Below are 22,805 nucleotides of genomic sequence, written 5' to 3' on the forward strand. Positions count from 1 at the left end.
TGAGAAGCTTGTAGAAGGCTACCCAAAACATTTGATCCAAGTTAAACAATTTAAAGGCAATGCTACCAGATACTGACAAAGTGTATGTAAACTTCTGACCCATTGGGAATGTGATGAAAGAAATAAAACTGAAATAAATAATTCTCTCTACTATTATTCTGACATTTCACATTCTTAAAAAAGTAGTGATCCTAACTGACCTAAGACAGGGAATGTTTTCTAAGGTGCATGTACACTTCTGATTTCAACAGTGTGTATATATATATATATATATATATATATATATATATATATATATATATATATATATATATACTCTCAGGGACTAAAATATACACTTTAACAGGGCACGGTATTGGCACTGTTCAGGATCACATAGTGCTTCCATGTTTTGTCAACAGCCAGAATTTAGTTTTACCAAATGAAAATATATTGATCCTACACTAATTCAAAATAAACAAGAGAAAAGCTAGACAGTGTTTGAATTATTAAGTTGTTGTATTTTTTTCAATAAGTCTGTGTATATTGAGCACAGTCAAAGAGAGCACATACATTTTTGTAGCATTGCCATATGGCACAAATCCTATGTAACATCTTGCTTGCACAGTACTTAGTTTAGCAGTAATATTACTCTGATGGAGAACTCCTATGTCCATTTTAATATATTATTCTGATAGAGAACTCCTATATCAATTTAATGTATTAAGTCCATCAATTACAGTCAAGCATGTACAGATAATCAGTGAGACCTTCATAGGCAAATTGTATAAAGGTGTAAAACTATGTCTATTTTTATGGTATGTGACTTTTACAGTTTGAAACATACTTAAAAATAATGTGTTATAGTCCTATAATATCATGCGATGTGACCCGCAAATATACTGTATAATTTTGTAGCTTGTTTTAATATAGGCTGATTGATCCAAAATAAATTGGATTTATATGGCATAAAACCAAGGGAGGCTTTCATAAAATAAAAAAGAATGCATATCTTGGGAACGGTAGAACTGTAATTGTGCTGTATATATTCTCTTTTTGTTTATGAACACACTGCTAGCTATATGCATGGGTCTCTTTTATAAATTACTGGTATCGACCATCATTACAATATTGGTTAAAGAATCTCACATTTGAATTCTCTGCATTGTGTGTTTTATTCATCAAAGAAGGTTGTTTAAATTTTGTCCTCCTCGCGATTTTCGTGTGTCAGATGTTCAGTAGCCCTCACCAAAGGAAGACATAAATCATAGGGTGAGGAAAATGTCAGATCAAATAAAATGGTCATGGAAACCTGGAATGTGCAATTCTTTATAAACCCACAGTGCAGAAAAGGAACAAGATATAATAATAAAAAAAAAAAAATGCAAGAGTAACATTCACTGGATACAGTGAAAATAAATCATATCACCTGCACATTGACTGTAACTTTTAAGTGCTTGTAACAGTGAGTCCATGAGAAGATATCTGGCTTGTCATCCTCCGTTATCTATTACTCCACCTTAATCATAAATAAAATGGAAAGCTACAGACTGAATTGGGAATTCACTGGCAACAGTTCTGAGATAGGAAAGGTCCGCTTCAAATATCTCAGTAAGTTGTTGCCGCTCTCTACTGGTCACATGATGAATCACTTCGGTCCCAGGCCATTAAAAATCATAATGCACCCGAGCAGACCACTCACAAATAATGCCCTTCCCTTACACCTCTGTGGAGAAGAGCATACTCTGCCGTTTACTGTCTGGAGTAGGGATTGCCTCCAACTGAAGGAAATACAGTAATACCTGGACCTACAGAAATGGAGAAAAACAAACTGACTAGCAGAAACACATTCTGATAGCTTTTCAGATACTACTCTGTAACTCTAGAATTGGAACTCTGGTATTCTAGAACTTTAATTAGTTTGCTTTATGGGCTTTACCTGAGACATAACTTCAAGAGACCAGCTGTCACTCATAGAAATGGGCTGTGTGGGATTGGCTGGGATTTTACTGTCCTTCTCAGAGGGTCGAAGGAGGGTGGGACCAAACACTGTGGCGAGATTGTGGAAGGACATTTTGTTGACGATCTCATTCTCAGCCACCCTGAGGGGGAACAAGGAAGAGCATCCCAGTCAATGTGTAGGTGGAACACAAAGTCTATTTGACTCTTAGAAAATTATTAAAAGACTAGAAGTAAAACACCTCTTCAGATGGTCCAGCAAAAACAGGAAAGTCAGCAGGTTGGGTTCAGGAAGTGAGAGCAGCAAGTTGAGCATACAGCTTTCCTTTGCCACACTGTCAGACAAAGCTGGAGAATAAAAGAAAGGAGCTGATTAGTGTGAGCATAAAGGAATAGAAAAATGAAAATTCTGTCATAATTTACTCACCCTCATGTCATTCCAAACTTTTTTCTTATGTATGAATGAATATCCTGGCCTGTCTTTTTAATACAATGCTAGAGTAAAGTGCCTCACTTTAAAGCATAAAAAAAAAATACCCAAAATTGTAAAAGTAGTTCACGCAACTCTTGTCATATTTCAAGTCTTATGAAGGCATACGATAGGTTTTGGTGTTAAATGACCCATAATGTAAGTCATTTTCCAGTGAAAATCTTGACGTGCATTGGACAGTCCTAAATAAGGCTTGTTCACTGTGGCTTGCATTGTTTTTAGCACTAAACAACCACTGTGAATGAGTTTCTCTTATAGCGTCCGTGAACACATCAAGATTTTCACAACAAAAATAACTTTTGATTTTGACTGAATTTTGAAAACCTATTGCATGCCTTTAGATGATGTGCAATATGAATCGCATGGTCTACTTTGTGATACTTTGTAGTCCTTTTTAAGTTTTAAAGTGAGGCAATATCCACTGCCATTGTATTGAATAGACGGACCATGTTCCACGTAAGAAAGTCATACAGGTTCGTAACGGCATGGGGTTGAATAAATTATACATCTTTAGGTTTATTCATGTGAAAGAAAAACAGCATGACTGTTAAAAAACACTCAACAGACCGATGCCTTCAGAGAAATTCGCATAGAGTTCATCTGTAAAAAGGGGCTCAGGAAGCTCTCTGAAGTAGAGCTTTAGTGTTCCAGCAATGGCATTCACGTCCATTTCGCTCATCATAACTGATACGTCTTTGTTATCTGTGGATCACAAAAAAGAATACCATTTTCTAGCCATATCTCTACACATCATGGACAGGTTACAGTCCGGTAAAGTGTTGGAATACTCACTGGCATCAAAGGCAGCTTTCAGGGCCTGGATGTCAGTGGCCACCCCAGAGACTCGATAGATGCCAACTTCCTCCATCCCTCTGCGCTCAATCTCCTCTACACACTGTCTCACAATGAGAGGCACTTTAGAGTGCTCCCGTCTGACAGTAACAAAACACACAGAGAAACAATGAGTGAACAACCAGTGTCTGGAAAATAAACTTTTCTTTCTGTATTAAAAATTAAAATTCTGTCATCATTCACTCCACACCCTCATGTTGTTGCAAACCCGTATGTCATTCTTTCTTCAATGGGAAACAAAATGTTAGGCAGAATGTTAGTCTCAGTCACCATTCACTTTCAATTCATCTTTTTTCCATACATTGAAAGTGAATGATGACTGAGCCTGAACATTCTTCCTAATATGTCCTTTTGTGTTCCATTGAATAAGTCATGGAATTTATTTGGGTTTGCAACAACATAAGGGTGAGTAAATAATGAAAGAAATCTGTAAATTCTATTACCACTGAACATTGTAGGAAATCTTGTATAACCACATTGTGAATTCAGAAGCTTTTTTAAAATGCATTTTCAATAATAATAATTAATAAAATCGATTGATGCTTACTATTATTTAAAGAAATCTTTTTTGGAAAACTTCTGGGAAGTAAAAAAATATCCAGCATATTTTGAGCCCTTGTTAATTACTATAAAAGGAAAAATGTCTATGTGGTATCAACATTCTTACAACCAATATTTAAACCTACATCTGCATTATCCTGACGCAGCATTCTAATATCCAAATATCAACATTATAATGATACCACCTGATAAAAAGAACATTATGTCGAGCTTAACACCCTCCCAAAACCAACTGTGAAGTTTAAATCAAACATTACAAATGGGAAATATTTCACCCATATGTATTGCTGTTATAATATGAAAAATGCATATCTGAAGTTAAATTCCAAAATCCACACTCCTGTTTTAATTGCACGCATACGAGGAAAGCTCTTAGCAAACCTTGCCCTTAATAAAAATAAATTATCTTTCCTCAGAAAGTCGATGGAGTTACTTTCTGCTTTATGACTTGTGAAAGCCTTCTGGTGGAGGGCCCTTTTCCTTCCCATTGGAGCCATGTAGGCCTATAAAAACACTCACAAAGAAGGGTCCCTGTGTCCTGTGAGTTATGGGAAATATGGCTGACATGTGACTGCTGTAGCTCATGGAGTGATGGATGTGCTGCATGACTGATTTCCAGATGATATATTGAATCACACCTGACTTTTTGACAGCATGCACAATTAAAGTGGGCATTGACCAAAGAGAAGAGGCAAAAAATGGAAGGCATATGCTCATGAAACATTTAACAATGTCCCTGTGGTGAAGAATTTGTCTGTCCTGTCAACAGTGGAGTAAGTTAATTCTTAAGGAGAAATTTAGTTTTGGGCATTATACATGAAATATAACAAAAATGAGATATACAAAATAAAACTTGGAATACAAATCTGACCATGGCTTGACAACTTTCAAGTAGATTTTGTGGGTGGTGGTAATGAATTTTGATGGGACTTTCTAACACAAGAAATTAACTAGCAGTCAATTAACTTTTAATTTAGAAAAATAAAAAGCAATTTATTTTTTATGATATGGCTCTCTGGAAATACTCTATTCTGATTGGTCAATGGCGCCATCCAGCGGTCAGATATTACTCTGTAACAACCGAACATCTGGGGATTTAAAGGTATCAGACCGCTCATGAATCTGGGTTCTGCCGTCTCTCCTGCTTCTCGGCTCACTGTGCGATCTCTACAAGTAAGCTAATAAAATAAACTCAAATCAATGTTTTATGCGCATTTATTTATTTGTCAAGTAATCTTGTAATAGGCTGAATAATGAGAAGTCAGATGGTCATTTTTACAAAGTAAACACCAACAGAACTCCGATGCAAACCGGAGGTTGATTCCAGCTGTTCAGCGATTTTTTTCTTCTCAAATTACAATTTAAACCCAAATCAATGTTTTATGTCCATGTGTTTATTTATATGGTTAGTAGCCATGTAATAAGTAGGATAATGTACAGTCAGTCGGTTGTTATCGCAAAATAAACCCCTGCAGGGTGATACAAGTCCTGATCACCCTGTCGGGGTTTATTGTGCAATAACACCCAGCTGACTGTACATTATCTCTTACTTAATTTAATGTGGATTATTTGGTAATCAGACCTAATAAACCTACTTTATGATGATGACATACAAAGTGGCTTAAAAATGGAGACACAATACAAAAAAAAAGTTTATACCCTTTGGAATTAGAAGGACTGATTAAAAAAAATCTTTAAAATCATCCTAGGGGACAGAAAAGTTCCCCTAATTGAAGATTCACCCATATATTGATAGACCGATCTGTAGTTTGACTCACTTTGTGACAGCCCCGATTTTAACCCCAAACACCCCAGACTGCTTCCTGGAGGGCATTCTCTTCAGACTGAACTCTCTGCTTGTAAACCGCATAGACAGCTTGACCTCAGTCTGGACAGAGTGAAGAATGTGAACTTTATTACAAAAACATCTCACTGATATGAACAAAACATCAAATAATCAAGAATTAAATCACTGTAAGCTTTGTCTTCAGCTTAATATTAAGCCACATGACTCTATCAGAGTCCATTATTGTGTTTAACTTTGGTAAATCATGATGGCAGACAAATGATTGCTATCAGAAATATTGATTAGAGGATGTTGGTGGATTCTATCTATACTGTTTTTCAATTCATGACATACAGTATATGTGCTTTGCATGTGGCTTTGTCAATACAGAATGTCTCACAATGTTCTGCAATGACAAAGCATCATTAGTTCTTATCCACATCCTAGAGATAAATACAAAACTAATTCATTTTCCTGCCCTATTCAAATGCAGATGACTTTATGAACACATAAAACTGTTCCTATTATTAGTAATGTTATTATTATTATTATTATTATTATTATTATTAGGATGAGCCACACTGACCCCATTCATGCTGATTACTGTCTTCTGCCAGTCTTTACCCTGCAGCGATTGAGGATCCAGCTGTGAAAATAGGAACAAATATCAATCAAGAGGATAATCCTTATCTGAGTATGACCTAAACTCACTGTCACCTGCTAAAAATGGAAACTCTATGAAAACAGCACTGGAAAGCATTACATTTCCAAAATAATTAACAAATGAGCCATTCCAGGCCTAATGAAGATAGATGCCCAGACAAAAAGTATACTGATAATACTGATGCATGAATAAATTCTTAACTGTGATGCAGAGGAAATGCTCACTTTTATAACTATCAAAACTTTTTGGATTCTGTAGAACTGTAAAATTGAATCCTGTCCATCTTCCAGTCTTATGCCCCGTTTTACATAATGTCCATATGGTCAGTTGTTCGTGCCAATCCAGTGACAGGTTCTATTTAAATCATCTTGCTAATACCAGGCTGTCAGTGTGTATTATTGTGGTCAGCTATGAGTGTTGTGACAACATAATTTAATGGCTTGCTGCCAAATCAAAGTCCTGTATTGTTTTGGCTTTCCATTCAAAATTAAAAAATGCTTCAAAATTTGACTTATTCTAATAAAATTTTAATCTAATCTAAAAAAAAAAAAAAAAAAAAACATTTGACCACTACACCAGCATTTGGTGAAAAGCCACTTACTATGCAATCAAGATAAACATGTTCATTAGTTTGTGAATTTCCTGGGAATCAAACCCATTCTCTTATAAAACTGTAATTTCATCGTAGTAAACTCCACACAGTTCATTCAAAAAGTGTTGTTTAGCATAAAACATGTTGAAGTTCAGTGGACAGGTGGTCAGTTCATTAAGTGATGAGCTGTATCCTCACAAAAGCAGTTTATTCAGCACACCCAAGTCTCATCCATAGACATCCAATAAAAAAACAAAGGCCTCGTCTCCTCGCCAATGTACCGCCCATAGTATGTCTATGGGACCGCCATGTTATGCATTGCTTTGGTAACTTTGTAGGTGCCCCTTGGTAGACGGACTCTGACTGTAATAAGAGTACCACAAAACAGTCGAATTGTGCATGCGTTGAACCCGTTTGTATTTGACCACGAATACCAGTTTGTAGTTGACCGGGTGCAAACTGATCCGGAATGCAGAAAACGAAGTAGACCCGGGCCTTTAGACGTAACATATATAGTCAGGATATGTCTAGATTCAACTAGTACTTTTCAAGGTTTGTAAACATATTGAACCACAACATGAATTCCAAAACTGGAAGCAAGCAGATATTACATTCTATTGTGCAATACTCAAGTAAACAGATTACAGATGCATCGATGTATTGGCTAAACATCGCTATCGGCCAATTATCTGTATCAATTATCTGTTTAAATCTAGCCGATGGTCAGAGGCAATTATTTCATGTCAAAAGGGGAAAACGCATCTGACAATTAGCCTACAGTTTGTGCTGTGTGTGAAAGAATATGTCTCGTGTGAAATTACTTTGAAGTGGGTGACAATGATGGCAGAGTTGCAGTTTGTAAGCTTTGCACTGCTAGAATTTAATGAGGTGGAACTAATTTGATAACTCACCTTAACGATCAATCTTTACCATTTTAAAGGAATATTGCAGGTTCAATACAAGTTAAGCTCAATTTACAGCATTTGTGTTGAATTTAAGCTCAATTGACATAATGTTGATTACCAAAAACATTTATTCTGACTTGTCCCTCCTTTTCTTAAAAAAAAAAAAAAAAAGCAAAAATTGAGGTTACAGTAAGGCACTTACAATGGGAGTGAATGTGGCCAATTTTTGGAGGGTTTAAAAATGCAGAAATTTGAAGCTTATAATTTTATAAAAGCACTTCCATTAATTCTTCTGTTAAAACTCATGTATTATTAACTCTGTAAAGTTGTTTAAATTGTAATTTTTACAGTGGGTTTAGGGTTTGCTGACATTACATTGTCATGGCAACAAAGTTGTAAAATTGTCTATAACTTCACACAAAAAATGTTAGTACGTGATTTCATCACACTAAACTCATGTTTATAAACATATTGTTTATGTCTTGTGGCTATACTTTTGAAACAGTGACTATTTTAACGTAAAGAAAAGGAGGGGCAAGTCAAAGTACATTTTTGTGGTAATCAACATTATGCCATAAATGCTGTCGATTGAGCTTAACTTGTATTGAACCCGGAATACTCCTTTAAATTGAACCTAACAAGAGGCTGTTCAGAATTCATTTAAGGTGACTTAAGCTTGTTAATACGACTGATTTGTTTACAACTGAGACCAGTTACTCTGAAATATGGGAAAACACGTAGAGACAGAGAGAATACAGTTATTATTTACATTTCTTTCAAAGCTGTTTAATTAATTATCAGTGATTTGATAATTAATCCAAAAAGAAATACCAAACTATTGGTATCGATATATGTTGTTCTAAATAATGAGATTATATCAGCACACAAAATTTGTATTGATGCATCGCTAATACATATGCGAGTAATAACCGATCATACAGTTAACCATATGCATCCTACTATGTCAATCAAACCACAATCTTCAGATCAAAGAAATTGATTCTTGAAGTACTGTGATGGGTGTAAACAAAGCACATCACCTTAACATCTAAATCCCTACCTGGCTACTTAATATTAATCTCAAACCAAAGTTTCCCATTAAGTTTCACCTTCTGTCTCAGGAGAGTATTGCGAACTCTACCCCAGAGTCGAGCCCCAGTGCTGGCACGCCTCCTCAACCCTGTGTCCACCTCCTCTTCATCTTCCTCCTGCTTGTCTTCCTCTTCCACTGCACAGCTGCCACTGAACTCTTCCTTGATTAGTTTAATGCTCACAGCCTTATTCACTGCACTATAGCGGTGTTCACAATTCTGATCTTGGATGAAGTCTTTATTGCCCATCTCGGTCATGATCTTCAGAAGGTGGCCAACTGCCACTCTCACACTTATTGGATACAAGGCAGGAACAGCACAGGTACAGTAAACTCTCTCTTCTCACAGAACCACAGTCGAATTCGGATCTTCAAGCACAATGGTCGGCTGACTTTCCATGTTATTCTGAAGGTGTCGGTATCTGCTGGTACATCCGCTCACGTTTGTCCTCTCTGTCTCAGATGGATTGGTTGAACCTTTGTTGTGAGTATCTACCACCTTCCCTGATCTATTCTTGAGCACACAAAAACACACACACAGATCCCTTGACAGCGCTTTCCCACAGATGGGAGCTCTGGGATTAACTCCTGAGAATCTCCACCCACATGATTACAGTGCAGTGTGGCAGCTGAACTACTGACAATATATTCAAGACAAAGAGTTTTGCTTGTATTTTTCCTTGAAATCTGGTTATCCTCACTGAAGGGCAAAGGTGATGGTAGCACTTCCAAAGTTTAGGACAATATTATGTTGTTCTAATCATCATCAGTTCCATCATGTTGACTTTGAAATAGCCACCTGAATAGCAATGGCTGAAGCTTGTTCACTCTGTAAACACTTGTTTAAATGGCCCTTTGCCATGTTTTGCATTTACTTACAGCTCCTGAATTGATAGTCTATACAACCTGTTTCCAACACAGAATTGTGCATGGTTGCCATGGCAACACAGGGTCATGTGACCATGAGAAAAGCTTTTGCATGCTCATCCAGACTATCACTCCTCCCCTCTGCAAAATCACACCTGCCCCTCTAAGACTCTGTCAGCATGTCATGTCCCACTTTCTCTCAGTCATTTGGAGCTCTTCCAAGCTGTCCACAACTCCTTGGCTGACCCACCATTGTTTTCTCTGGGGACACCACATACACACACATATGGTGGAAGAAACTTTACAAGCTTTGACCTGTTCATTGCATTTGACTTTGAAAAATTGAAATGCTGCTTGGTTTATCCTTCAATGTGCTGTGAGGAACCACTGGTGAAATTCTCCAAGCTGTTTACCCTCTCAAAGCTCTTTGACAATTATCATATAATTAAGATACACCTGCATTTCCAGGGAAGGTACTTGGCCTTCATACCAAAGAAGAGAAGCTGATGATCATAATGATGAGTGGAGTCATGACTAAATGAGAAGTCATACCTGGATCTGTCCCTTGGCCATGAGGCGATCCATGTTCTCCCCATCATCCCTGTTCTGTTTGATCTTACTGTAGCACAGGAGCCTGAGGGTCTGAGAGCCCTCCAGCTCAATTTCAAACTCCTGTGAAGAGACACAATTCACACTCGCATAATAACCTCTTTCCATATTTAAAGCTGCAGTATGTTTTTCTGCACCAAATGTGGAACCAATTTAATTTGCATGCATATATAAAGTAATACTACATCTGCCTGAATAAATGTGTTAAAATTAAGGTTCTTCTGCAGGCAACTATGTGCTGAGGATTGGCTGCAGTTCTAACCTCATTCCAATTCGGCTCTGTAGTGTCTCTGTACACACGAGTCTTGGCTTTGTTCACAAAGTAGCCAAAAGAATCAACTTCTAAGGTACAATACAGATCTGAGGAGAGGGAAAGAACAGACAGTGGATTGATTTCATTGGAAGCCATTATTTATATTCATCAAGTCAGTTTAACACCATGGCAAGAAGCCATACATGGAATGGAATAAGTTGCTGGAGGATAGTAGGTACATATCAAACAAGGCAAGTTTTAGCCAGAAAGCTTTTTTAAACTTCTGCATTAAAATGATACTTCATTCAAAATTAAACTTTTTTAAAATTATTTATCATTTGCCACCACCATCAATTTGTTCTTTTTTTTGGGGGGGGGGGGGGTTTCCCCATTTTCTCCCAATTTGGAATGCCCAATTCCCAATGCGCTCTAAGTCCTCGTGGTCACATAGTGATTCGCCTCAGTCCGGGTGGCGGAGGACGAATCCCAGTTGCCTCCGCGTCTGAGACAGTCAACCCACGCATCTTTTCACGTGGCTTGTTGAGCGCGTTGCCATGGAGACATAGCGCGTGTGGAGGCTTCACGCCATCCACCGCAGCAACCACGCTCAATTCACCATGCGCCCCACCGAGAACAAACCACATTATAGCGACCACGAGGAGGTTACCCCATGTGACTCTACCCTCCCTAGCAACCGGGCCAATTTGGTTGCTTAGGAGACCTGGCTGGAGTCACTCAGCACGCCCTGGGATTCGAACTAGCGAACTAGCGAACTCCAGGGGTGGTAGCCAGCGTATTTTACCACTGAGCTACCCAGGCCCCCATCAAGTTGTTCTTAACATGCATGACTTTCTCTCTTAATTGAAAACAATTTTGTAACAATTGTTACAACTTCAAGATCCATTCACACTGCCAGCAACAGAGTGACAAAGAGACACATTCCCATTCATTTTCACTGAGAGCAGAGCGACTTCCAGTGACATGACAAAATTGAGAAAAGTTTAACTTTATACAAATGACGAGCGACATTCAGGAGCGACAGCCAATGAGAGAGAAGGCAGTGGAGCTCACATCACCCATCTACTGTGAGATACTGGAAACAAATGCAGGCAAGACAGAGGAGAGGTTAAAAGTTGCTGTGAGCGATTTCAGTGTTCTATATAATATGTCTGTAACCACATACATTGATATGGGCTCGTAAAAATGATGCGTGGAAAACCGTGTCAGCATTCTGAATGAGTTTGATTCATATATTGATAGATCATTGTCTGGTTCATAAAATTATGCATTGAGCACTGCTGCAGGTTATATTAAATGGTCTCCCCTGCAGAATATTCATTTTTAGAGGCAAGAGAACAGATTAATTTTGCCAGCAGTATCATCTGTAATCAGCATTTCAAAAGATACTATGGCAAGACGTGCAGTCCTCCATTAACTTAAGAGCGACAGCAGTAGGAATGCCCACTAACGACTTCATAGTATAGAGACTAGCGACACCAAGCACCAATGTTGTTGGCGGTGTGAATGGCGGTGCTTCAGTTACTAAGTCATCTAATCTTCTTTTATTATTTGGTAAAATGCAATGCAAGTGAATGGTGACAGAGGGTATCAGTTGTAACCTAGTCTCGTAGAATGAACGTTACTATAACTACACTTTTGCAAACTTAGTTTTACGTGCTGAGTTGCACGTTTCGTCAGTTTTCTGGTGAAGTTAACACTACAACAACTTATTCACTTTCACACAAATCACGAGTACAATGGCTGATTTTGTCTTAAACACTTATTTTTCACGTTTTTAATCATACGCTGCCATGTTATGATTTCGAAACACTTTTACTCTAACGCATCATTTGACAAACAATACATTTTAATGCTTGTATTACAGACTTGCCTACATTTACACACTTATTCCAACATGATTATCTTGTGCAGTAGCTCACCTCAAAAAGTGTTGGACTCGGACTTCGTAAGACCGTGGTTCGAGCCCAGCCAAGCACAAAAGCTGACGAGTGAGACAAAAGTGTCATAAGAGCGACTCAAAATGACGTGGTTGCTTCAGAAAATGTGCTTTTCATAAAGCATTTCTTTTTAGGACACTATCGGTTAGGTTTAGGGTAAAGATGTCTGTTTTGTTTACCTCTTATTTGCTGTTAGGGCACTTTTGGTTAGGTTTAGGTTAAAGTTTCGGGTTAGGAAGGTATGTTTTACACTTTAAAACTGGTATCTAACAATCACCTTTAAACCCTCTTCTGATTATAACACCATTTCACTCACTTTTGGCACCCCTGGCTGGACATTTCACTGGCAAACTGCAGCAAAACGTGTAATTTCGTTTTGCAAACATTTTGCCACGGTAACATAATTTTCAAGAGATCAGGCTGGTCCCTAACATTCAGCCTTATATACTAGTTTCATTTTTGGGTAAATTTTTTATTTTTATAAGAAAGTATTGGGGAAAGAGGGTGCTAGAGAAATGAGTGTGAACAATGGGAGAGATCAGAAAGAAGGAACACAGTGTTCCCAGTTAATCCAACCCATCCTACAGCTGCTCACAGACAGAGATAACTCCTGCTGTCTGTCTGCCCAACAACAGCAGTGAGCAGGTCAGGTGTTTTTATGCATGAGTGCACATATTAGGGAGGCATTCAATAATTTAATGATTACTGTGAGCCGGATTTCAACCCATCTAATTGCAACTGGTGAAAAACACAGTGCTACACTTCCATTAACTAGGTGAGATGTCCTGTGCCAGACAACTTACTCAAGCTTTGTTTCAGGCCTGATGCAGAATGAACAATCACATTCAGAAAGCCATAAAGCCCTGTGGATTCATCATCTATAAAGAAAGTAAACAACATCCAAATTGAGAGCTAAAAACCATAAATTTCAGATACAGCTGACAGAAAGAAAATGCAAAATAGAACACAAATCACTATAGAACAATGAGTAAAGAAAAAAAGAAAACAGGAACAGGACCAGCAGCATTTTAACTATTCTGACAGATTTCTTTTGGTCATAAAGTATCAAAGTATCATATGTCCACTTACCTTCTTTATTGATTGTCAGTGGAATAGTATGAACTGTCTGGAGCTTCACGCAGGAGTTGGTGAGCATTTGCAACTCCAATGAAGTCAAAGAGAAACTCTTGTAACCTGGAAGAGTAAATCCGTCAACTGAGTGAAAAGAACATGATCTTCTAGAAACTCAGATAAACTGAGAACATCAAACATCTGTTTTTAACTAATAAGTATTTCTCACTAAAGGAAAAGAGTGGTTTAAAGAGTCATTTTTTTTTTTTTTTTTTTTTGTGGAATGGTGGAAGGTTTTTGTGAGGAATAGCTGTGTTTACACTTTTTCTGCTGCTCCCGAATGGTCTCCCTCCATTCTTCTCGCTCATAATCGGATGAGATCAGGAATGTGTAGCCCTGAACAAACACAAGAAATAAGAACATTTGCCAAAAGGAATAGTTTTGGGTTTTCTCAAATTCATCATTTTCAAAATATGTGCATCAAAATGAGGAGGGCACTGTATGCTTTCATTGTATGGAAAAGAGCAGCTCATAGATCCTTCAAAGCTTCTCCTTTTGTGTTCCACAGAGGAAAGAAAGTCATTTGGGTTTTGAACATCATGAGGGTTAGTAAATGACGACATTTACTCATGATTTTTCATTTGGGTGAATTATCGCTTTAAGAGCCACTGCTTAAAGGCCATGATATACTTCCTACAAAATCGAAGAACAAATGGGTGTGACATCATTTAGAACAAAATCTGGCCAAAAAGGTGTTTTTGCATTCGTTTCGGTGATTCGTAACAGCTCGCTGGGGTGAACTTTAAGAAAAAAAATGTATCAGCTGCTTAACACCTTCTTACTGCCACTGGTCCACATCATCGGTAGGTGTGACATAGAGCTCCACCTTCCTTGATGCCGATGGCTAATTTCTTTGTACATTGTTCAGCGATGTCAGTCAACATGAACTCACTGATGTGCAGAGTTTTTAGCGAACCGGTGTAAATGTACCAACATCTGTATGATAGTTCGCTAAGAAACATTTTCCAAGACCAAGTCATGTGATTTTTTTTTTTTAGTCTACTAAAGGAATCAAATCTTTTCAAATACTCTGAAGTGCCCATTCACTCATGTGCCATCTGCAGCAAAAGCCATTCACACATCTGTCTAAAGTAAGACAGTAACCCCCCCCCCAAACAAACACCTCTTGCCTGCCGCTGGACAGGGATCTGACTGGATGTGGACGGCTGCGAGATAGGGTTCAGACTGGAAGTGGGCGGCCGCTGGACAGGGTTCAGACAGCACAGCCACAGGCGAAGGGTCAGGCTTGTCGGCAGCTGCAGTGGGCTCAGACCCCTCCTGGAATGCTGCAGCAGACCCTGATGCAGGGACCCCTCTCCTCTTCCTCCTCCTCCTCCTCCTCCTCTTGTGGGTGGAAAGAGCAGTGGGCTCCTTCGCCTCCTGGTGGTCCCCAGTGGACAGAGCAAGCAGGTCCTTGGCAAAGGGGGCCAAAGGGGGCTGGACAGGCTCATCGGTGGCCCCAGGGAACTGGACGTGGGGAACGGCTTCCGTGGCCAGGAACGCTGGCAGTGACTGGGAATCGGATGCCTTACTCCACTTCCTTCTCCTTATCCTCCAGACAGTCGCCACCTCCTGGCGGTCGGCCGCAGAAATGACTGCCGCCACATGGTGGTCAGCAGCGGCCTCCTCCGCCTCCTGGTGGACAGCAGCGGCCTCCTGGCGGACAGCAGCTGTCTCCTGGCGGACAGCAGCTTGATCGTAGTGGCAAGACTTCCCCCTTCACTCGCTTCTGGGACACAAGACCTGATGGGCTCATTCAGACCAGCACTAAACAATTGGATAAGGTTGGCCTGATCGTGACTCAGACCCGAGGACAGCACCAAAAACTCCAACGCATTCCCCCTCACGACATGTCCTCCTGCCGGAGTCAGAAGAGTTTCCTGGCCTGCTTGGCACTGCATCGTGTGGGAAGTAGTGAAGAAAAAGAATAACTCATTCCTGCTGGGTCCATGTTGGTCAGATCGTTATGTCATGGAATGAGTCAGGAATGAGGACTCAAATGCAGGAATGATTGAAAATAAAAAGAATTACTAGAAAAACTATAGTAAAACTATAAACTATAAATAAATATAAGTATAATAACTAGAACCGACTAGGGACAGGAACAAGACAGGAACAAGACAGGAACAAGACAGGAACAAGACAGGAACAAGACAGGAACAGACTGACTAGTAAAAAGAAAACTCACAAAATGATCTTACAAATACCAGAGGGAAGACGGCACAATATATAGGCAAGGCGCATGAGGAACAGGTGAAGGCAATTAACATAAGGAATAAACGAGGGAGAGTGACACGGGTAACGAGGAGGCGGGAACAGGGAAGCACACAGCTAACAGAAACACAGACACAGCCAATTACACATACACATGACAAAAACACACAAACAGTAAACAGACAGAGACCAAAGGGGAGTGCAAATATGCAGCTTTAGGAGATTTTCTTGTATTGATTCACCTTGCCGTTCCTGTTATTGACTCTAAAGGCCATACATGGAGACATGAGGAGCAGCAGCGATTCTTGTTCACACAGTTTCTTCCTGAGGCGATCGAGGACTTTACCACCTTTACACACTCTCTGAGCATACAAGGGAGAAGGGATGAAAGAGAGATGCATGGAAAGATCAACATATGGGACATTCTGGATACAGATAATTAATACAAAAGTTTTATGTTGGATCCCATTTGAGAAACAAAGGGATATTTAGAGTCTTTGTATGTTTGGTAAAGATCTACAGTACAGGGTTCCCACACTTTCCCCACAAATTAATATGAACTGTGTGATTTTTCCATTACCTTTTCAGTTATTGGTGATTACTGGATAAGGATTTTTAAGAATCATTTTGATTCAGGCTGATTTGTCAACTGGTTTGTGTGATTCATTGAAAAGAACCAACTCAAAAGAATGATTCACTCATAAAAGTGTCGCTTGGCTTACGAGCAAATTTCACTCCAAACAAGAGCAACATATAGCCAATGAAAAACACAATTTACCATAGAAACCCTGACAGTAATTGTTCATGTAGAAGAAGAGCATCTTTCAGAATCATTCATCTGATCTACCTTTTCTCTCTGAATCTCATTCTTGATCTGGGAGATCTTGACCTTCATGGCGTCTATCTCTTCCTCTGGTATCTGGGGGACTGGTGAGGACTCAGATTCATCAATGGTTTGAAAGGTGATGTCAGCTAGTGGGATATACCACTTACAGTCATATTGCTGGCCCTTCCTGAACAGACACAGAAACCATGGGTCACATGCAGTACACGGCAATGAAGATGAGGATTGCTTAGGACTTAAAATAAATACATTAATAAAAAACAAACACATATTGAATCTTAGAATATTTCTAGGGAGAAAATAAAAAGGCTATGAGACATTGACTTGCCCTCCAGTTTGTTTCTTCAATTTGGCGCAAAGCAGCAGGTCGGTAAAGAGGAAGACATGGCGCAGTTTTCGTGTCCCTTCCACTAACTCCACCATAAACTGGTCTCTGAGAAGCTGTCGATTCTTTAAAGACATTAAAGTTGACTTTAAATAACAGGGCAAAACATTCAGCAATTCAATGACAATCACTTATCAAATAAGCTCGATTTTTAAAAGTTTCAAAAGAAACTCTTGAACTCTACTGTGTATACAGTGTATTTAATCTGGATTTTGGATTGGAAACCAAAAATTACTTTGACACACTTGGTTTCAACTATATTCCAATAGGGGGCGCTGATGTATTGTTCCATGAGTCAGTAGCAGTCCCTATTTTGCCTGAGGCACAAGGTAATTTAAAGTAGGTGAGGAAGAAAAGCAGCCAATGAGAAGCTCAGATTCATTCACTCAGATGGAGGCATGACACACTTAAGAAATTGGGCTATTGTGGGTGAGTCACTGAAGCTATTTTCATGATAATGATGGCACCCTCAGGGAGTTTCATCCTCAGACAAGCATGGCTAGATGGGATAAAAAGTGTACAAGATGATTCACAAAAGGCAGCTATGATGGTAATTATCTAATGTGAGTCAAATTATAGAATAAAAAACACCAAATTTTTATTAAACAACCTCACTCAAAATAACAGAGCAATGTTGAACTGAATATATTGCCTGTAGAGAAGCTCTGACTTGTTTCTTTGTTAAAGGGAGTTCACCCAAAAATGAAAATTATGTCATCATTTACTCACCCTCATGTATGACTTACATTATTTGATTTGATTTTTTATTTTGCATGACACCCTCTGGTCCCCATCTACTTTTCTAGCATGGAAGAGAGTAGCACAGGCATTTAGCTTAACTTCTCCTTTCTGTGTTCCGTGGAAGAAAGAAAGCCCAGGTTTTGAACAACATGTGGGTGGGTAAATTCTGACATTACTGAATAATGAATTATGTATTTTTGTACCAAAATTCATTTTTGGGTGAACTGTTATTCAAAATGCAAATGGCCCATTTAACCGTAATTGAAAATGCAAATGGAGACTATCTCAGGTCATCCTTTACAACTGGTTGTGCATTTGAGCCCAAGTGACCAGTTCCTCCCTAATTGAAAGGCATGTGACATATGTGAAGACATCTGCTCTTTTTTATGAATTTTTTTTTTGCCAGAATTGTCTATGTGTGTGTGTATACAAGTTGACATGCACACATTCAGAACATTCACTCTGACCTATGACCCTGCTTTCAGTGAGCCTGTGTTTATCCCTTCCATTTTAACTTGTATTTTCCCTTGAAAGCATAGATGTGTAGGCCAAGCTTCTGCCCACATTATATACGGGTGCAGTATTGACTTTGGCCACATTCAGCGTGCATTCAGAGACATCTGCTTAAACAGCCTGAGATGAGAAGCAACACATGGCCATGAACTAGATATCCATCATCTTTCTGTAAGAATAATTACACAGGACATGGACTAAGGCGACCTGACATAAAGACATTGTAATTCTGGAAAAAAATCTATTATCTTTCTGTACTGACATTAGCATTTACGAATGGATTGTGGTTATGTGTCATTTAGTTATTGTGTAAATAGAGTAAGGTTCTTTTCTGATTTTTTTTTTTCTCTGTTTATGTATTTTTGGCATGTTTGACCAAAAATGAAAATTCTGTCATCATTACCCTCATGTTGTTCCAAACCTGTATAACGTTCTTCCATGAAATACAAAAGGAGATGTTAGACAGGAGCTTACGTTTCAGTCACCATTCACTTTCATTGCATCTTTTTACCATACAAAAAAAAAGTGAACGTTGACTGAGGCTGTCAGTCCATAACATTCTGCCTAAGTCTAATATCTACTTTTGTGGTCCACGAAAGAAAAAACAGTCACACAGGTTTGGAACAGGAGTTGTTGGTGAGTAAATGATGACAGAATTAATATTTCTGGTGAACTATCACTTTAAAGAACACAAAAGGAGATGTTATTGTTTTACCATTAAATCATTTATCACATAGAGATAAGAAATGTTTCATTCAAGAACAAATAAACAAAGTATTTATAAACCTGTCTGAAAGGATATGAGTAATTCAGTTACCGGTATATTATTCTTCAGCTTACCGGTCTGACATACTTTTATAATTCAAATAATAAATAAATATCTTTATTTTCTCTAAAAAATAAAACTGCTCTTCCCACACAGTTTTCCAGTAATCTCTGAGGAAGTCTAGGACCAGGTCAACTGACTCACAGCTCAGAGGGGTCGCAAGAGTGTGAAGTATGTGTTTATTGTGAAGCAGGGAAGGGTGTTGGGACACTTCTTGTGGCTGTTTCACAAAAATGACCCATGATAGTGAAGGAATGGGGAAGAGGAAGGTGGGCGGCGATTGTGTTGTATTGAGTGAACCCTTGTAAAGTTACACAACAAGAGTGTACTAGTGGTCATTTGTTCACTTGTCTTAAAAACATTACAGAGAAATACAGTATTCACACCTTTTTAACATGCTAAGTAAGACTGTTGAAGCTAAGTAAACATGAAATCAAAACTGACACTATTTACTGACTTAATACATGTTCAGTGTATTATTGTGAACAATTTATCATTTTTAACAATTGCATGTTATTCCAAAGAATAAAGTGTTTGTCTTTGCAATCTTTCATCAAAATGTAATAACTTGAACCACCTCCGAAACAATGGCTAAAATCCCTGCCCTACATTTTTTCTTGTTGATCACTCATTGGAAATACATCATATAATAAAAGTAAAATGGGTTGCAAATGGCATTTCATGTTGATGTATGCGCAAACACACAAAATAAACAGAGGGGTACTTAGAGTTTAGAAGTTGTCATTTAAGCAAAAAAAGACACTATGGGCTCTATTTTCGTGAGTGCGCAAAGCGCAGTGCTACACGTAACAACCGTGCCCTACGTCTTATTCAGTTTCAGTGAGAGCGCTAATTCTAAGTGCAATTTTTGTGCCAGCGCAAAGCGCAAGTGGGCATGGGTGGGAGTGTTTGCGCTATCAGTGGATGTATTCACGCAAACTGGGTGTATTGTATGTTAATGTAGTGGCACAAAGCGCAATTCGCTATTTTCCAGAGAAATAGGTCATTGCGCTAAGATGTTTCAGTACCAAGTCTGTTTTCAACGCAAAGTCTAAAATCAGTTCCTACATTTGCAGTTTGGTGATTCCACCAGCAGGTGGTAATAAAGTTCATGTTCGAACTCTGAAAATATAGTGGAACATAAAATTATTTCACTGACAATCACAGTTGTAGAGAGTTTAATTAAACAAAAATGTATGAGATTTGCGTAAACTAACTATAGGTCATGGTTTATTTTTCAGTTATTATTATTTTGTTTATATTTACAATTGTATTTATAATATATTTGTATTTTTTCATCTGTTGTCACATACTGATTTTTAAGTCACTGCAAAAGGGGCCGGTGGAATTTGGAGAAGGTAAAATGTTTGGATTTGGTATGATTTTTTTTTTTAACCGATTCGTTATTTTAAGTATATTTTTGTTCCGTTTGGAGTGTAATTAAAATTTTGAAATATTTTTGGTTAAATATTTTTGTGTTTCATTAAATTAATTATATTTTTTAAATCAAAACCGACCGGTAGAAGTGTAGTGCGTTCCGATACAATCACTCTTAATACTAGCCACAATGTGGTGTCAGTAGATGAAAATTATTAATAATACTTACATTCTATATAATTTAAGAGCGTACATCCAAATCCTGACAAGAATCACATTTTCCATGTGTATGAAAGCAGCGTGTCACTAGACATTCAAGAAGAACGAAGTTAATTAACAAAATAATGTAAGTCTATATTTCTATTCTTCTAATTCACTGCATACAGTCCATTTACACTACCAGCTTCTTATGAATGTGCTGTCTTTTATTATATCACTGGTGCTTTGCAGACGGTGCAATCACTGGAAAACAACCTCAGAATTAAATTGCATTTGACCCAGCTCATTAGCACTTTGCACACGCAATTATGCCAACCCACTTGCGCCTAGACTTAGAGCATGCTTGTACAAAAATACCAAAACTTCATTTCCATGCTCATTGACTTTGCGCTTACGACTTGAAGCATAGCACCTTGCTTGGCGTTAGCACTCTTAAAATATGGCCCTATGAAAAAATGAACAATGTTTACAGCATATTTGTTGCCAAAAACTGGATTTTTAGCAGAAAAATCAATTTAGACGTAAGAGCAATTGAGCTGGAGCATTACAGATTTGGGGGACTGACCTCTCCTTTCTTCACTGTCATAGACTGACGGCGGGGTGTGATCTCCTCATTAATGCTGGACAAGAAGTTCTGAGAGATGCGGAGGGCGTCCTGCAGCAGAGGGTGATCTGGGTGACTGGATGGGGTGTGTTTCAACAGGTCCTACATTAAATGAAACACTTTTAACTTTTAGAGATGTTCAGTAAAGCACAAAAGAAACCCCTGTTGCAAAGTTATAATTAGAGTGTTCAAATCAATATATCCCATGGCCATCTAAAAGAACCACGTGGACTGTTGTGGAACTAATCTATAAATATTCTCACCATAACACATGGGAAAAAAAACCCTTCATGATTAAAGCAATGAACAAACATGGCCTTTCACTGCACTGTTTCACTCACATGGAGGACTAGAGTACTGCGAGTGACTCGATCCACTGGTTTATACAGCAAGGCTGAGAATCAGAAAGGCAAAATATCAGTGACAAGAACACAAAAACATGAAAGATATGTAATCTTCAGTCATACAGTATTCAAATGCAATAATGCACAATTTCATTAAAAAAACGAACTCATATTTATAATTTATGTAGTGCATAAATGCAAGAATATTTGGAAAACTGGCAAAACATGATCACTTACTTTCCAAAGAGTTCTTAGCATTCTGATCTTTAACCTCCTTCGTGTTCTTGACTTTCAGATTCTGAGGGTGAAATGAAAAAAAAAAAAAAAAACAATCAATGTACAAAAGTCAATCGCCACATCCCTGTTTTGACAGTATAATAAGTGCCTTAAAACTGACCTCTGAGATCTCTGCAAACTGTGAATTCGCCTGACAACACTTTTCCGCCATTTCCACAGCAACCTTATAGTTGTCTACAAAAGCCCTATACACCCCGAGCTGGCTGGCCTGTGTAGGAATAGAGAGAGAGAGAGAGAGAGAGAGAGAGAGAGAGAGAGAGAGAGAGAGAGGAGGGGTTTTGATGAAGAGAGTTTCAAGATAAAAGTCAGTCCTGAAGGCAGATTACTCATGCATACTACATTGGCTTAAATCTGCTTACTAAGGTAGAGCAAGCAGGTTTTCATGGGCTATTTTACCATTGCTGACATGGTTCTGATATTCAAAGACAAGCAAATAGCAGCCTGACCCAGTGTAAGGACAACAGCGCTCAAACTGAACAGAACAACAGACAAGGCTGTAATTGGTTGCCATCTTTTTGAAAAGTCTCTGGGACATCAACAAGCCTGTCCCAAAAACAGCAACTCTTACTTCCATTTCACTCTTAATCAGGGTCCTATACATACATACATACATACATATATATATATATATGTATTTATTTATTTATTTTTGGCCACACCTGCCATTGGAGGGTGAATTGGGAACATATCTCTTACCATCTCCAAAACATCTGTTTTGGGTCTGTTTACACCCAAAACCATTGAT

The 22,805-nt window shown here is 38.4% G+C and overlaps 1 protein-coding gene across 2 annotated transcripts in view; it reads right to left on the reverse strand.

Moving 5' to 3' along the window:
- Positions 1-322: 322 nt before the first annotated feature.
- The window catches only part of LOC127424329 (breakpoint cluster region protein-like), a 70,660-nt gene continuing 48,177 nt past the window's right edge, over positions 323-22,805 (reverse strand). The window contains exons 5-23 of one of the 2 annotated variants that reach the window (XM_051669403.1): positions 22,161-22,268; positions 22,001-22,061; positions 21,761-21,813; positions 21,381-21,521; positions 17,083-17,204; positions 16,758-16,923; positions 16,153-16,272; positions 13,957-14,032; positions 13,655-13,759; positions 13,369-13,443; positions 10,617-10,714; positions 10,298-10,417; positions 6,214-6,273; positions 5,620-5,729; positions 3,221-3,360; positions 2,996-3,130; positions 2,181-2,286; positions 1,919-2,081; positions 323-1,787 (exon numbers count right to left, since the gene is read on the reverse strand). In XM_051669403.1, the coding sequence (XP_051525363.1) occupies positions 1,698-1,787; positions 1,919-2,081; positions 2,181-2,286; positions 2,996-3,130; positions 3,221-3,360; positions 5,620-5,729; positions 6,214-6,273; positions 10,298-10,417; positions 10,617-10,714; positions 13,369-13,443; positions 13,655-13,759; positions 13,957-14,032; positions 16,153-16,272; positions 16,758-16,923; positions 17,083-17,204; positions 21,381-21,521; positions 21,761-21,813; positions 22,001-22,061; positions 22,161-22,268 (2,049 nt within the window). In that variant the 3' untranslated portion in view covers positions 323-1,697. Of the gene's footprint in view, positions 1,788-1,918; positions 2,082-2,180; positions 2,287-2,995; positions 3,131-3,220; positions 3,361-5,619; positions 5,730-6,213; positions 6,274-10,297; positions 10,418-10,616; positions 10,715-13,368; positions 13,444-13,654; positions 13,760-13,956; positions 14,033-16,152; positions 16,273-16,757; positions 16,924-17,078; positions 17,205-21,380; positions 21,522-21,760; positions 21,814-22,000; positions 22,062-22,160; positions 22,269-22,805 lie in introns of both variants that reach the window. The other variant, XM_051669402.1, reaches the window with a different exon arrangement.

Source organism: Myxocyprinus asiaticus, chromosome 33, assembly GCF_019703515.2.
Source record: "Myxocyprinus asiaticus isolate MX2 ecotype Aquarium Trade chromosome 33, UBuf_Myxa_2, whole genome shotgun sequence".
Classification (NCBI taxonomy): Eukaryota; Metazoa; Chordata; class Actinopteri; order Cypriniformes; family Catostomidae; genus Myxocyprinus; species Myxocyprinus asiaticus.